This window comes from Bos grunniens, chromosome 1, assembly GCF_055505025.1.
Source record: "Bos grunniens cultivar Pamir isolate PY7600 chromosome 1, Bosgru_T2T1.0, whole genome shotgun sequence".
Taxonomy (NCBI): Eukaryota; Metazoa; Chordata; class Mammalia; order Artiodactyla; family Bovidae; genus Bos; species Bos grunniens.
The window spans coordinates 47,152,328-47,169,188 of NC_141165.1; the positions used below are offsets into that span (position 1 = coordinate 47,152,328).

The following is a 16,861-nucleotide window of genomic DNA, read 5'->3' on the forward strand; positions in this document are numbered from 1 at the left end:
TGAATTTTAATCATTTTTATTGATCGAAAGACAAAGGATACGTATCTTCCTTCTATTGGACTAAAGCTTTAAAAAGGTTGAAAAAGGCACCAAGAATTATGTAATCACAATGTGTCTGATTATCATCTTACAGAATAACGCACAAGAAAGTACTAGGATTTCTGGCTCCCCTCCCCTATACACCCAGAAAATTTTTCCTTTGAAGTAGACAAGTTCAATATGTGCTAGGCTGAGGATATAGAATGAGAGGAATGTCAATATGGAAACTGCTTGGTGAGGCCGGGGTTCTCATGGCAGTGCCCAGGAGCTGAAGCCTCTGCCAGATCTGGTGGCCTGTTCCACCAGGTACCAGGCTGTAGGGCCTGGTGTAACCTGGTGAAAGGAGGATGGACAGGAGCAGGTGGAAACCTCTCTTATCAAAGCACACTGCACAGAGCCCTCCTCACCCAGACAGGTGCCTGGAAAAGCCCAGCCCTGGGGCTCGTCCTGATGCTCTGCTGTTCACACAGCCCACCATCCATTCTCCCCACTCTGCTCTATGCCTCCCTCTGCTTCTCCCTGGGTCCCCAGCTTCCAACTCAGCTCCAGGCCTTGCCTCCCTACTCTCGTCTCTGGCATGACTGATGGCTAGGGCGCTTCTGGATATGTGCCTCCTTCCTGGTCTGGATTCCTCTTCAGACATCATCCCAAGTTTACCCCCATGCTCCCAATCTGTGGCAGTGGGTAAAAGACACCATGTACCCCTACACTCACTCCTGGCATCTTGGTCCATACCCTATGTAGCATCCCTGCCAGGGAAGGGGACTTGGATAAAGGAGCATACAGGGAGGGGACACCAGGGCACCAAAACACGGCTTGTGTGTGGACATTAGTGATCTTTATTTCCATCAAATGATTAATTTTATATGTCAACCTGACTGGCGTAAGAGATGGCCAGATAGCTGGTAAAATGTTTTCTGGGTGTGTCTGTGAAGGTGTACCTGGAAGAGATTAGCACTTTGAGTCAGCAGACTGAATAGAGATTCACTCTAACCAACCCAATCCTTTGGGGACCTGAATAGAACAAGGAGAACCATGACTAATAGAGAGGGTAAGCATGCACAAGAGTGGCTGATCTCATACCTTTGAGAATTAATTTATTGGGGCCTTTTTAAAAATTTTTTTAATTTTATTTTTTAACTTTACAATGTTGTATTGGTTTTGCCATATATCAAAATGAATCTGCCACAGGTATACATGTGTTCCCCATCCTGAACCCTCCTCCCTCCTCCCTCCCCATACCATTCCTCTGGGTCGTCCCAGTGCACCAGCCGCAAGCATCCAGTATTGTGCATCAAACCTGGACTGGCGACTCATTTCATATATGATATTATACATATTTCAATGCCATTCTCCCAAATCATCCCACCCTCTCCCTCTCCCACAGAGTCCAAAAGACTGTTCTATACATCAGTGTCTCTTTTGCTGTCTCGTATACAGGGTTATTGTTACCATCTTTCTAAATTCCATATATATGTGTTAGTATACTGTATTGGTGTGGGGCCTTTTAAAGCATGTTACAAGATTTTTAAAATTCTTGCATTTGCTATATGATGTATTGTTCATAAACTTTTACATACAGTTTTGAATACTGTTGAACCTTTAAATTAACACTTACTTTTGATCATTTATTCATTGTTTTTTCCTCCCATTTTTACTCAGTTCTGAAATTGGGATGTGTCTTACAGTCAGTGGTGATTTGCGATCATCATATATTGGGAATGACTCTGATCAGGTGTCACTTGAACTTGACCCCAGCTCTTTGTGTTGTAACCTCAATTGAATTATGTACATGGTCAACACTACATGTTTAGTGTATAAACTGCTGGTTAGTATGTCTTAACAAATCATACCACGATCTAAAACTTTGAAACAAAAATTTATTGGATACACAGAAAAACACAGAAAGGGACTGAAACGAATCATGACATTACTTAGCCAAAGAGCCATCAGTGGAGGAATGACCACAGTTCCATATGAGACAGGTTTCCACCTTCTCCTGTGCATCCTTCCATTACCAGGTTACACAAGGCCCTATAGCCTTGTACTTGGTCACTAGCAGAGCAACCAACAAATGTTTTATCTAAGAAAGGAAGATATCAATATGTCATAAAGCCATGTTTCACTCTGTTACTGAAATAGATACCAATCTATAGGATTACATATCACACACCATGCAAAGTACCTAAAGTCAGAAAAAAATTGCTAAATCCCTCAGAATCAATAAAAGACTTTTTGAAGTAAAACACTACTCATTAGATTATTATTAAGGCACTGCATTATAATTTCATTGGTAGGTTTTCTTTTTTCCTTGTGAAATGAAAATGAAAGTCACTCAGTCGTGTCCGAATCTTTGCAACCTCATGGACTACACAGTCCATGGAATTCTCCTGGCTAGAATGCTGGAATGGGTAGCTGTTCCCTTCTCCAGGGAATCTTCCCACCCAGGTATTGAACCCAGGTCTCCTGCAATGCAGGTGGATTCTTTACCAGCTGAGTCACCAGGGAAGCCCCAAAATACTGGAGTGGGTAGCCTATCCCTTCTCCAGTGGATCTTCCTGACCCAGGAATCAAACTGGGGTTTCCTGCATTGCAGCTGGATTCTTTACCAGCTGAGCACTGTCAAGCACCTATTAAGATAAAGGTTCTCTGTTCTTGTTTAGTCACTAAGTCATGTCCAACACTTTGTGACCTCATGGTCTATAGCCCATCAGGCTCTTCTGTCCATGGGGTTCTCCAGGCAAGAATACTGGAGTGGGTTGCCATTTTCTTCTCCAGGGGATCTTCCCAACCCAGGGATCAAAGCAAAGTCTCCTGCACTGGCAGGCAGATTCTTTACCACTGAGCGACTGGGAAGCCCCAAAGGTTCTCTGCTGGAGGCTTTTACATGACATTTAAGCCTTATGGCAATTGTAGTCTGTAGATAAATTATCCCCAACCCAGAAATGAGAGAGGAGTGATTTTTCTCAGGTTGGTAGTTTAGTCTGGGCAAGAACTAGGACTTGAATCCTCATGTGTCCGTGCGCAGATCTTGTGCTACTTTCTCCAGACTCTGTTGCCTTGGGAGGAATCTCCCTGATTTTCCAACCCATTTTTCTTTCAGAAGCATCGCTGGGGAGGAAAGGCCCCAAGAGGTCTACACCCTGGCACCATTCTGGAACAAGACAACATCTGGGGTTTTTCATCTAAAAACTTAGCTTTGGGGAACTAGAAATTCTGAGTAGGGCATTTGTGATTTTTACTTCTTTGTAACACACCTTGAATTCATCTCACATATTCTCTTACCTCATCTCAGAACAGTTTCCTAAAGTAGGGAATGTTTCTTCAACTAAGTAATCTATATTTATGTTTGAGCATAATCATAATAAATAAGCCCCAAAGTAAGCAAATGGAAGATGACCCAGAAATGTCCCTCAACATCACCAGCCAAGGATTTTCTAGAAAACCTAGTGTTAGAAAAATATTGAACCTTTATTTTTACCAAACTCCAAGTTCTTAAGAAATAACAAGATGAGAGCCTCACACATAAACATTTATGTTTCCACAGCTATCTGGGATGAAAAAAGTCAAAATGAAGTAAAAATGAAAACCACTTGAATTTCTGACTATGATTATAACTGTATTCATACCAACATATATAAAGGTTTAAACATGTTTAGAAAGTGGTGTCTTCATAGACTGGGATTAGGAACAGCAGCCTTCTTGGGAAAGGCCAGTCTGTGGTAAGCCAGCTGGCAACAGGGATGGGTATGCCACAAACATCAGTGAGAAGACAACAATTCTAGAATGCCCAGTGTGATTCTGAACCCAGGAAAATTTGCCTGCATTTGGAATTATTGCATCATGGATTGAAACCAGAAATATCTTTGCGTGTGTGTGCTCAGTTGCTTCAATTGTGTCCTACTCTTTGTGACCCAATGGCCTGTAGCCCGCCAGGCTCCTCTGTCCATGGAATTCTCCAGGTAAGGACACTGGAGTGGGTTGCTATGCCCTCCTCCAGGGATCTTCCTGACTCAGGGATCGAACTCTGGTCTCTGACTGAACTGGCTCAAAGGCTCTGAGAGTTGTGCTCCAAACTAGACCCTGCTAGTTAATTAAGTCTCACAAATAATTCTACTCTATTTCTACTTGTCTATTTCAATTTTTCTTAATTGATTAAACTAGGTAGGGTTACTCACCAGGTAGGTTATGAAGGTGACTCACATAAATGAGCTAGTAGATTTTAAAATACTATTTAGAGAATTATTTACAATTATGCTTTTTCTCACCCTTTTCCTGCACAACTTCATAGAAGGAGATGTCCCTCTAGTCCAAGGTGAATCACTTGGCTAGACTCTGAATATATGCATGAAGTCACTTCAGTAGTGTCTGACTCTTTGCGACCCTATGGACTGTAGCCTGCCAGGCTCCTCTGTCCATGGGATTCTCCAGGCAAGAATACTGCAGTGGGTTGCCATGCCCTCCTCCAGTGGGTCTTCCTGGCCCAGGAATCAAACCCACGTCTCCTGCATTGGTAGGTGTGTTCTTTACCACTAGTGCCACGGGAGAATGTTAAAATTAAATTTACCATCTGAATGTATACATTAAAATTAATTACCACCTGCCCCACCTCTTAAACTGTTGCTTTGGAATTTTCTCTCAATGAATGCTGTCATCAAGCATCAGGCTTCTCCAAAGCACCTTGGAGTCATCAGAGACCCTTCCCTTCCCATTTCTATACTCCAGCTCCATCCAACCCACTAGTGTCCTGTCCAGTTTACAAACTCAATATTCTTCCTGCATTTTCATCCCCCTCCAACCCCTCTGCTACTGTATCAGTTTAAGTCCTCACCACCTTCTAGTGAAGTGAAAGTCGCTTAGTTGTGTCCAACTCTTTGAGACCCCATGGGCTATACAGTCCATGGAATTCTCCAGGCCAGAATACTGGAGTGGGTAGTTGTTCCATTATCCAGGGGATCTTTCCAACCCAGGAATCAAACCAGGGTCTCCTGCATTGCATGCAGATTCTTTACCAACTGAGCAATCAGGGAAGCCCCACCACCTTCCAAGAACCTCCCAAATCATTTCCCTGCTACAATCCATTCTCTACACCATGATCAAGATTTTTTCTCTAAATACAAATCTTCTTAAAACCTTTCAATACGTTTCACCATCTTAAGGAAAAAGTTCAAAATACCTAGCATGGACCCAAGCCCTACATGCTACGACCCTGCAGGCCTACAGGAGTATTCTGTACTGCTCCCAATAGGTCCCTTATGTTCCAATCCCAGCTGAGAACTTGCTGTTTTACAAATAAACCATGTTCCCTCTTCCTTTGCTTAAATGGTGGGTGTCCCAAGGAAGCTCTTATTAATTCTGTTGTCTAACTCTCCCTGAGTAATTTCATTTAATTCCACATCTTCAGTGACCATCTATATACATGATGAGCCCAAATTTTGACCTCCCAAACTCTTATTTCCAACTTGTAAGAACTTCCATGACTCACAATAGTCTCAAATTTTACATTTTTAAACTCAAATTTGAATGGTTCCCTTCCTTAAACTTGGCCCCTTTGTATTTCCTATCCTAGTGAGTTAGCAATAGAGTCAGGGTAGAATTCAGAGCATTAAGTACTTAACATCTTTTCTCCATGTTTCTATATTAGGCTGTGTTTAATAAATTTCAAGGAAAAAATCTGTATGTGTATTACAAATTAGCTTTTGTATTAGTTATCTATTGCTATATGACAAATTACCGCACATACTTAATAGTTTAAAACAACACATATTTATTATCAAAAAGCTTCCATGGATCAGGAGTCCAAGCATGGTATAGCTGGGTTCTCTGCTTAAGGTTTCGCATATTTGCAATCAAGGTGTTGGTGGAGAATGGGCTCTTATCTGAGGCTCAGGATCCTTTTCCAAGCTGCTTACACTGCTTGTGGCAAAATTCATTTCCATGAAGCTGTAGAACTCATGGCAGCTTATTCAAGGTCAGTGGGAGAGAGAGAGTCTCTGACTTGTTCACCATATCAAAGGGCTCATCTGATTAGGCCAGGCCTACCCAAGACCATACACTCTCAGTTAACTTGGTCAGCTGATTAAGGACCTTCATTACATCTGAAACATTTCCTTCCTTTGCCATGTAATGCAACATAATCATGGGAGAGACTATCCTGTCCTGATTGCCATATTCTATTAGTTAGAAGCTGTAGGTCCCACCACACTCAGGGGAAGAGATTTTACCAGGGTTTGGGTCATGAAAGCCATTCTAGAATTCTGCCTACCATGATTTAATTTTTTAAATTATGGGTAATGGCAAAAACAAATACATGTTTATAATTTTGAGGTATTAAAATATTGAATGAAAAGAAAGAAAGTATAGAAATTTAAAATCTCAAATTTTAATAGAAATGGCATATATTTTGAAGATGGGGAAAATGGTCTTCTGTGTTTAATCCTAGCTTACACTTACTGCCTTGGCAGGAGATATAGCCAAGTAACTAAACTTTAGATCATATTATATAAACCTAAAAGGAATAATCAGATAAGAAGTTATGAAGGACAGATATTTAATTATATAATTCGCTTAATTTGAGAACCATTTTACCAAGTGTTAGCCTCCTTTGCATTAGGACAGGATAAATGTAATTATATGTCTGTAAGTAAGTTGTATGGTTTCTTCAGTGTTCTTCAATTTGACTTTTCCTTGTAGGTTTTTTCCTTTTAATACTATTGACTACTTTTCAGCAGAATTGCGTAATATTTCCTTAGGACAGGCAGTTCAGGTATCTTTTAAAGTTGTTTTCTTATAATGTACAATGCCATAGGTACAGAAGTTTCTAGATCCCTTCTCTCCCCTTTCTGGCTCCATATCATCCATAACTCCTTTTCTTATATGCCTCACAAAGCTGTTCTGGAGTTAATGCCAATGCCAAATGGATCTGAAATGTACCAGGATCCTGCCACTTTTAGTCTTGCTTCCTGGAGAAAACTTTTCCATTGGTGTTTAGTAAAAGACAGCATGACTTGGTGAATTTATTTCTTTTTCTTGACATTGGCAATGATAATGCCATGCCCATTGTATACAACTGGTATGAGATTGGCTTGCAAATCCCTAGAGATACGTGGTTACTTCTCTACTTTCCCTCTCTTTTGCTTGGGCAACTGCCACATTGATGCACTGGAGCCACTCTTCTGCATTCTTCTCATTCTTGGCCTTGAAAACATAGGTTTTATTGTCTGTGAAAATTTCGAAAGCCCGGGGGAGAGAACGATCCCTGCGTTTCTTGGCCACAACTTTCACACTCTGTACTTTGCTGAGTTCTATCGGGGAGTCATCAGGATCATCTTTCTGAAATGCATGGGAAGGAAAGAACATGAGCTGGCTTCCAGAGTATAGAAAGATCTCTGGCTCCTGGAGAATTTTCCAAGAGGATCAGAATCTGTTCACTTCATGTGACTTGAGACCTTTGTTATTTTGGGTGCTAAGGCCTTGAATAGTCATGAAAACAACTGAAGAAGTGAGCAGCTGGTTTTTTGTTGTAGTATCTTAAGCTAGAACAAAATAGCCAATTTATAGAAAAGTATTATATGTGGGACTGGGGAAAATGTTTGATTCATATTTCTTTGATGTAATGCCATTTTCTATTGATATTAACACTGTATTAATAGAGAAAAATGAAGCTGTACAATTTGGGGTACTATTAACTAAGAATTTGAGATAATTTTAGAGGCCTGAAATTGAATTTTTCTTTGTGTTACCTCTGAGAAAGAGGTGTTAATCGAATAAACAGGGCTCCAATGATTAAGTAGATTAAACTGTTTTTGAAACTTTCTCAATCTTTGAAAGCATTATTTGTCCACAAACATTAAGGGAAGGAATATTTAATGATGTTACGTTTTCTTTGCATTAAAGCAGGTACTTAAGAATCTAACACCAGAGTTGTCAGGCTGGGCTAGCATGAATTTTTTTTTTTAAATCAGATACTTTTTAAAAGCAATTTCAAATCTTTAACATCCCTGAGTCCATTTTGTCTACTGGAGAATGTAGCTGTGGTTGAGAATCTTGCCAACCCTCCTTTCCCTACCTGCCCATTCATAATCACCCTTTTTTCACTTTGCAATGGAAAAACATCTTTTTCACTCATCCCAAACTTTCTATGGTGTATTGTCCACCTTGGAAAAATCTCAGGAGCATCAAACAAAAAGAGCAATTCAAAATATTGATGTCAGAAGAACAGAGCCCAGAAATAAACCCACACACCTCCGTCAATTAATCTTCAACAAAGGAGGCAAGAATATACAATGGGAAACAGATAGTCTCTTCAGCAAGTGGTGCTAGGAAAGTTGAACAGCTGCATGTAAATCAATGAAGTTAGAACACACCCTCTCACTATGCATAAAAATAAAATGGATTAAAGACTTGAACATAAGACATGACACCACAAAACTTCTACAAGAGATCATAGGCAAAGCATTCTTTGACATAAGTTGTACCAATATTTTCTTAGGTCAATCTCCCAAGGCAATAGAAATTAAAACAAAAATAAACAAATATGACCTAATTAAACTTACAAGCTTTTGCAAAGCAAATCATAAACAAAATGAGAAGACAAGTTACAGGATGGGAGAAAATATTTGCAAATGATGCAACTGACAAGGGCTTAATTTCCAAAATAGCTCATACAAGTCAACAACAACAAAACAAACAATCCAAGTGAAAAACGGACAAAAAACCTAAATAGACATTTCTCCAAAGAAGACATACAGATGGCCACTAGGCACATGAAAAGTTGCTTGACATTGCTAATTATTAAAAAACAGCAAATCAAAGCTACAATAAGGTACCATCTCACACCAGTTAGAATGGCCATCCTTAAAAAGTCTACAAATAAGAAAAGCTGGAGAGGGTGTGGAGTAAAGGGAGACCTCCTGCCCTGTAGGTGGGAATGTAATTTGGTGCAGCCACTGTGGAAAACAGTATGGATGCGCCTCAGAAAACAAAAAACAGAATTATCATATGACTCAGCAATCTCACTCTTGGGGGCAGAAACTATAACACAAAAACATACATGCACTCCTTTGTTCATAGCAGCACTATTCACAGTAGCCAAGATAGCCAAGGAAACAATGAAAATGCCCATCAACAGATGAATGGGTAAAGAAGATATGTTATATATGTACAATGGAATACTACTACTACTTCTACTACTAAGTTGCTTCAGTTGTGTCTGACCTTGTGCGACACCATAGATGGCAGCCCACCAGGCTCTCCCGTCCCTGGGATTCTCCAGGTAAGAACACTGGAGTGGGTTGCCATTTCCTTCTCCAATGCATGAAAGTGACAAGTGAAAGTGAAGGCACTCAGTCATGTCCGACTTTTAGCGACCCCATGGACTGCAGCCTACCAGGCTCCTCTGTCCATGGGATTTTCCAGGCAAGAGTACTGGAGTGGGTTGCCATTGCCTTCTCCAGAATGGAATACTACTCAGCCATAAAAAAGAACAAAATAATGCCATTTGCTGCAACATGGATGTAACTAGAGATTATCATACTAAGTGAAGTAAGTCTGAAATAGAAAGATAGATACCATATGATACCACTTATATGTGTAATCTAATATCTACAAAACAGAAGCAGACTTATAGAGAACAGACCTATGGTTGCTAAAGGGGAGGGGTTAGAGGAGGGATGGAGTGGGAGGTTGGGATTAACAGATGTAAGCTATTATATGTAGAACAGATAAATAACAAGGTCCTACTGTATAGCACAGAGGACTATCTTTGATATCCTATGATAAAACATTGTAGAAAAAGAATATTTAAAAAGAAGGTGTATATATATATATGTATATAATAAATAAATGTGTAACTGAATCACTTTGAAATTAACACAACATTGTATATCAACTATACTTCAATTAAAAAAAACACTGATGTAAGGGAAGTGTCCTTCAACCAAGCATTAAAAAGCATTTAACTTTTAATGTTTAATAACTATTTATTACATTTAATATTATACTTATAGCTTTTCATAAGTAACATATTTTTGAAAGTTAATAAAAGATCTTAACACTTTGAGACTGATGGTCACAAGAAATTAAAATCACTAAATTTAAATATATATACATAGTTTTACTGCAGTCGAAAATGAAGGTGATCAGGATAAAAAGTTATAGGAATGGTAGAACAAAAATATTATTTCAAAGAAACAACCTGAACACATCAATTAAAGAAGAGCTAATTTGCATATTTTTTAAATAGATGGTGTTAGGTGTCAAATTGCAATGGTATTTTTTATTCTATTGGTTATATTTAAAGGAGAGATGTGATTTTTAAATTTTAAAGTGACAATATTTACAATTCAATAGAAAGTATGGTTTGTGCAACTGTTTAAACTTATGATAAAAGTATTTACGTAAATTAAAATGCTACAAGGTGTTAGGCAGATTTTCAGAATTTTTTTAGGGGATATACAGAATAAAAAGTGAAGATATCTCTATAAGACAATAGCAATACTTTATTAGTTTAATTTGGTTTATAGTAAGTATCTGACAGCAATAAAATTATGTATTTTAAATTAGATTATAGTAGAAAATTGATACGTGTAGGAAGTGAACAAAAAAAAAAAAAAAGGGTTACCAGTGGACAGTAAATCAACTAAGACAGAAACAGATAAGAAATCAAAGGAAACCATTACCTAGCTGTTTGGTGGAGATGAAGATCTTAGAAGGCAAAAGTGAAAAAATAACACTATAAGCTTTTAGTTCTTACGTTAAAATGCATATTTTCCTCATTTACAAAAAAGGCCCTCTATGATGCGGTTGAAGCTGCAGCTGGATTGCTGACCACGGCAAGGTTACAGTGTCCCTAAGGATGAGAGGGGTTTTGGTGTGGTCTCTATGCTATATTATAGTATTTCCTAATATTTGAGCCAAATGGTCTGTCAGACTTCTGGAATGTCAAATCATTATCTCCTGATAAAGATGTCAAATAAGTTAGCCAATCGTAAAATAGCTTATTCTCTAAATTTTATTAAAGAGCTCTGAATCAAGAAGTATAAAGGTCAGTATTTGAGTTCAGGAAAAACACTCTTATGAACTAACTCTACTCTGTCCCAAGGGATCGGAAAAATCACTACATCTTAACTTCTATTCTGATTTCTTTAACAAAGATAGGAAGTTCAAATGGTCATTTTAAACACTTTAAAAATGCTTTAATGTGAACCTATGCTAAAAATAAAAGTTTCCTTATACCTCCAATAACTTTCCAAATTGAACACACCATTACATTTCTCATTCAAAAAGATCTTTAGCCACAGGAAAATCCATCTTTATATTTTATAAAACACACAGATGAAGAAAGTAACATGAGTTCAAAACAGGTGCCATCAAAATGTTCTTTTTCACTTAAAAAGTTAATGTGAAGCTTTATTAACTAAAAGAACACTAATCAGAATTCATCATAATACAGATACACCATATTTGATTTCTGCTGAGAAGTTCAAACAAATTTGGTAATGAGCATCCTAAAGACGCAGTGCATGTGCTCTTAGTGAAATGTAATTTTTTAGTAATTTAACACTCTCATCAATTAATCCAGACACACTTTGATTTGCTACTGACCCTGTATTTTATTTATTTATTTCTTTTGACCCTGTATTTTAGATGTACATGTGAAGCTTGATTGTGTTCTCATTTAAGAACATGCTTTGGTGTCACATTGCCTGAGTCTAACTCCAGTTTTACCTTTTCTCACCTTACGGGCTCTATCCTCAGACAAGCCCATCAGTCTCTTTGTGCCTCAGTTTGTCCATCTATAAAATGGCAATAACAATGGTGCTGATCTCAAAGAATTGTTCTGAAGATTGTGAGAGGTAATCCACTGTGGCACATGATAAGCACTGAGAAATTATTATTATTATATCTTAAAATAGCCAAGAAATACATCAAGATTTCATGCTCCCTGATCATGAGTGAGAAGAGTTTAATGATAAATGTGATTTGGAAAGAAAGGGATAACTTTGCATTATTGATTGCAATATAATATCATTTCACAAGTTTCTCACTGAAAATTCAGAATACAGATATTTACTGAGCATCCTACTTCAGATTGAAAATTATATTAAATGAATATTTATGAATTTTTTCAGAGTTCTGTTCTATCCATTAACTGAATATTAAATGAAAGATAGTAATATTTTCCCCCCAAAAAACTGAGTTTGGTTGACTACATAAAAAGTACTTAAAATAAATCAACCTTTTCTCCTTCTTCCCTGCCTACTATTCCCCTTCCTCAGGTCCCCACGTCCAAATATAGCCTTCAATCATAAAAGAAGTCAGAGTCAAAGCCACATATTTATGTAGGTGATCCACAAGGAAACAGAATGCACGATGTTCAAGTCAAGATTCCTGGGTAGGCCTTCTGTGGTTCATCTTCTAAAACTTAGGTTAACAAAAAAACCCTTCCATAATAAACTGAGAAGGACAGTGAACCAACTTATGTAGGAATGAACAGAACAGTCAAAAAGGCATGTATAATAAAAAGACACCGTAAAACTGTAAAATGGAGAAGGAAAAATTATTGGCCATTTTACTCCAGACAAAATGCCTATCAGGTTGGCAAAGATCAAGGCTTTAAAAACACAAGTGTAAAAGATGGCAGAGGGACTTACAGATTTTCCTTTTTGAAACAGAAGTTGATTTCCAGCCAGTGTAAAATAACGGGTTTTCCACCTTTTGATGAACTTCCATCTGACTTGTTTCTCTTTAAGTTTTCCTTCTATGAGGGGCTGGCCATCTTGATTTATAACTGTTAAAGGTAATAGAACAATCAAGCCATTTATTTTTCATTATTCAGTTGGCAAGTGATCAAAAGTCAGAATTGTACAGTGAACCAAGTATAAAAGTATACTTGGAAAGTGGCTAAAAAATTATGAATTTGGTTAAGCTTTCCCCCTTTGTCCGTAAAAGAACGCACAGTTTAGATATGATAATGGTAAATGTTGAAAGCCCTCATTGAGATTTGCAAAAGGAATATAGTTCACGAAAAGAGCATTTGGTTAGCAGTTTTTTAAGGTTCATCCAGATACTCAGCATTGTTCTTCCTAACTCCTTTGTTTCATGGTATTTTGTTCACACAAACTTTTAGAAATATAGTTTTATAAACAATCACAAACCAAGTATATTTAGCTATTTGCCAGCAAAAGTCAATGTAGTGCAAATATGTGTTTTCATGAATCCTTAACAGCTGCAAAAACAAACTTACCCCACTCTTTTGAACATGATTTTTCCACTCTCTGGAACACACACTCTACCTCCACTCTTCACAGTTAAATCTTCACCTAGTTAAAAACTAATTATTTCATATTTCAACTCAAAACATTGCTTCCTCTGGGAGACTTCTCCCAAACCCAGACCCAACTGACTTTGTCTGCCATATATTCTCAGAGCATCTGGCATGTTTCTTTTCTCAGATATCATCATTCAAAGATGATTATTGGCATTTACCTGATTAATGTCTTTCTTTACCATTCAGCTGAAAGCTCAGTGAGGTCAGGGTCTTTGCTTTGTTCACTATTGTTACATCAGGCATATCTAGTATGAAGTGTGTAAATTTTTGTTGAATTAATGGATTCATTTCACACTGAAGTAGAGTACGTATGATAACACAGAACCATAGAGTTAGAAGATCGATTATGATGTCAGAAGTTTATATGTTAAACTGAATAATTTCATTTGTTTTACAAACTATGTAAGATTCACTCTTCCAATTCATGTAAAAGAATCTGATTTCTGAGGTGTATGACAATATTTATTTATTTACATTAATGTTTGATATTCATAGCACCTTGAAAGTAATGAAATTTGTTAATCACTGTTAAATTTGGACAGTAGCTCTTTGAACTTATGAACACAACCTGTCCTTCCCATCCATCATTTCTCTTTTCTAATGTAGGTTAAATAACTAGCTCAGATGGGGTATTTGTCCATCATGACAGCACTGTCAGGGTAAGAAATAATAAAATATATAGTTTTTATAAACAAATTCTATTAACCTGGCTTTTTTCCCTTCTTGTCTGATGACTAGTCAATTGGATCTTCCATTTTCAATCCCAAATTAAGGCTAGTAACAGAAACAATCAGAGAAGGCAATGGCACCCCACTCTAGCACTCTTGCCTGGAAAATCCCGTGGACAGAGGAGCCTGGTAGACTGCAGTCCATGGGGTCGCTAAGAGTCAGACAAGACTCAGCGACTTCACTTTCACTTTCATGCATTGGAGAAGGAAATGGCAACCCACTCCAGTGTTCTTGCCTGGAGAATCCCAGGGTTGGGGGAGCCTCGTGGGCTGCCGTCTATGGGGTCGCACAGAGTTGGACACGACTGAAGCGACTTAGCAGCAGCAGCAGCAACAGAAACAATATCTGAAATATATTGTTAGATAGCGGTAGTTTATAATGAAGAGAGTGAGTGACTTGGGGTTGGTGCAGATGCATGTAAGTGGTCAGGAAAGAGCTTGCACATTCGAGGTGGCATTTGATCTGAGGTTTCAATGATGAGAAATACCTCCCATTTTCTAGCATGCCCCATGGTGGCTAGACTGGGCATAGAGGAGAGTATGCAAAGCACTTGCTCAAGAATCATCGACAATCAATGTTAACAAAGTGATCTGTGTTCTGCTAGCAATAATCTATTAAGAGCTTTCTTAAAGGGAGTATGCTCTTCGCAAATTTAAATTTTCCATAAACACAGTCCTTGCTTCCTTTATGCAGCAGGTAAAGCACTTGGGACACCGCATCTTCCCCAAGTGCTAGAGGTCTTGGGGAAGGTCTAGAGGTCCTAGAGGGCTGGGATTTAGGTAATATTTAAGCACATGGCTCCTTCTGAATCTGACACTGGGAATTAGCTACAAGAACTTCTCAATGTAGATCAAAATTTCAAGGCAGATGCAAATGCTTCACTTGAAGTGTATGTGACCAAAATAGTCGAAGGAACTGTTTGAGACATGAAGTGGCTGGGATAACATACCCACAGACCCACATGCCCACAATGATTGTGAGAGACTCCAGAGGAAATGAAAGGCTTACTGGAAAATGAAAGGATGAAGACTGATAGAGAAATGTTGCTGAACAAAGAGGACTTCATTGTAGATTCTCACTTCCAGTGAAAGTGGATCCCAGGGAAAAGTCCATGGAAAAGATTTTAGGAAGGAAATTTCAGCAGCATTTTAAACTAGCTGCATGTTAGGACCTTAATTTAGGAATCAGAGTCAACTTCAGGTAATTCTTAAAAGTCAGGCTATTTGTACCTATAGGATTAATTTCAAAACAGTTTCAAAAGGCAAAAAAAGAGAAAAGCTATTTCTGCCCCGCCCCCCCAGTGGCTATCCTAGGTTCTAAAAAAAAGTTTTTTAAAACAATTATGTCTGGCATAAGTGCATTACTGGCCATGCGTTCTTTTAATAGGTCTATTGCCCATTATACGTCCTGGTGAGCAATAATTCTCACATGATATCGTTGTCTCTTCATGGTCAAAATGAGGAACTAATTCTTTCTAAAGATGATCATATTCCACTTGAAAAATAACATGTCAAATGAGACTATGAGGAAATGATCATGTGCCTAAAACTATCTTGCTTGCATGTAATGCATATAGGATATTGAAATATTTTCTCACATGCCAATTAACACATTATTTCATTCAAAGCATCAGTTTGGCTAAGACATTCTCTACCAACCAGCAACTGTTCCTTTTTAAAATTATCAGTTGGTTAAAAATAATTCAGTTTATGGAATATTTATTTATGAAATAAACTGAAAATAATTCAGTTTATGAAATATTAAACTGAATTCTCTAGTGTAATTGGAACCCATTCCATGTTTATCAACTTAAAAATCTGAGAATGCTAATACAAATGGTTATATATTCATTGTATTCCTTTTGTGGACCAAGACTTGACAACATTTATGTTGATAAAAGATGAAATTTGAAAATGTTAGTCTTACTCAATGAGAAGTTGGTGAATCATATCAGGCACAGATACCTTAGAGCAATAAAGAATATTCCTCTATTGATCTATCAGCCATATCCAGTCATCTCACACATAATTTTGAGCACATGGAAGCTGTAAAGCACTGCGTTTGGATCTGAGGGGGTCATGAAGCCCAGCTCAGAGAGAGCTTGAGTTTATCATCTTGTGGTGAGATAAAGCATTTTACAAATTTGACAACTCAGTGTAGAGTTTGGGATATAGAAGCCAAGCATTACAGAACTCAAAGAAAGAAAATTCTACTTCTAGCTGGGAGAGAGTGACACGAGGGCTGGGTCCCTGCTGAAGAAGGGAGAGAGGAGCTTGTGGGAGGAGTGCAGAGAAGGACTGGGGTAACAGGAATGACATGTCAGGGGAAATGTATGAAAGTAAAGAACCTAAAGAAGCTGGAAGAATCAATGAACTCAAAAGCAAGTTTGTAAAGCAATCACTTTGGTCAAAGTCATGAGCTGAAGGTGGGGGTGGGGGGTGGGGAGGCGGTGCCTGTAGGCAATTGAAGATTTTTTTGGTGTAAGATCCAGGAAAGAGATTGGGTATCAGATAATCATAGGGGAGGTCATATTGGACTTTATTTGAAAGCTCTTCTGAATCCCCATTAGAAAAGATCTTGCTCTTCTTAAGGACTAATCAGGGGCCTAGAGCCTGTGAAGGTCCAGCCGGAACAGGCATGAAGCCTCCTGGTCACCAGATGGGATCAGCTGTGGATCAGGCATGGTCACAGCAGGAAACAGGGGCACCTCAAGCTGTTGTGACTGAAGGGACTTAATAAAGGGACTATTTACACAGATGTGGG

The 16,861-nt window shown here is 38.3% G+C and overlaps 1 protein-coding gene across 8 annotated transcripts in view; it reads right to left on the bottom strand.

The window, feature by feature from the left end:
• The window catches only part of VEPH1 (ventricular zone expressed PH domain containing 1), a 300,739-nt gene that overhangs the window by 7,362 nt on the left and 276,516 nt on the right, over nt 1–16,861 (bottom strand). For 4 of the 8 annotated variants that reach the window (XM_086391800.1, XM_086391821.1, XM_086391794.1 and 1 more), the window contains 2 exons: nt 12,693–12,829; nt 5,787–7,371 (listed from right to left, as the gene is read on the bottom strand). In XM_086391800.1, coding sequence (XP_086247926.1) covers nt 7,135–7,371; nt 12,693–12,829 — 374 coding nt within the window. In that variant the 3' untranslated portion in view covers nt 5,787–7,134. Of the gene's footprint in view, nt 1–5,786; nt 7,372–12,323; nt 12,830–16,861 lie in introns of those variants that run through there. The other 4 variants (XM_086391784.1, XM_086391774.1, XM_086391766.1 and 1 more) reach the window with 2 other exon arrangements.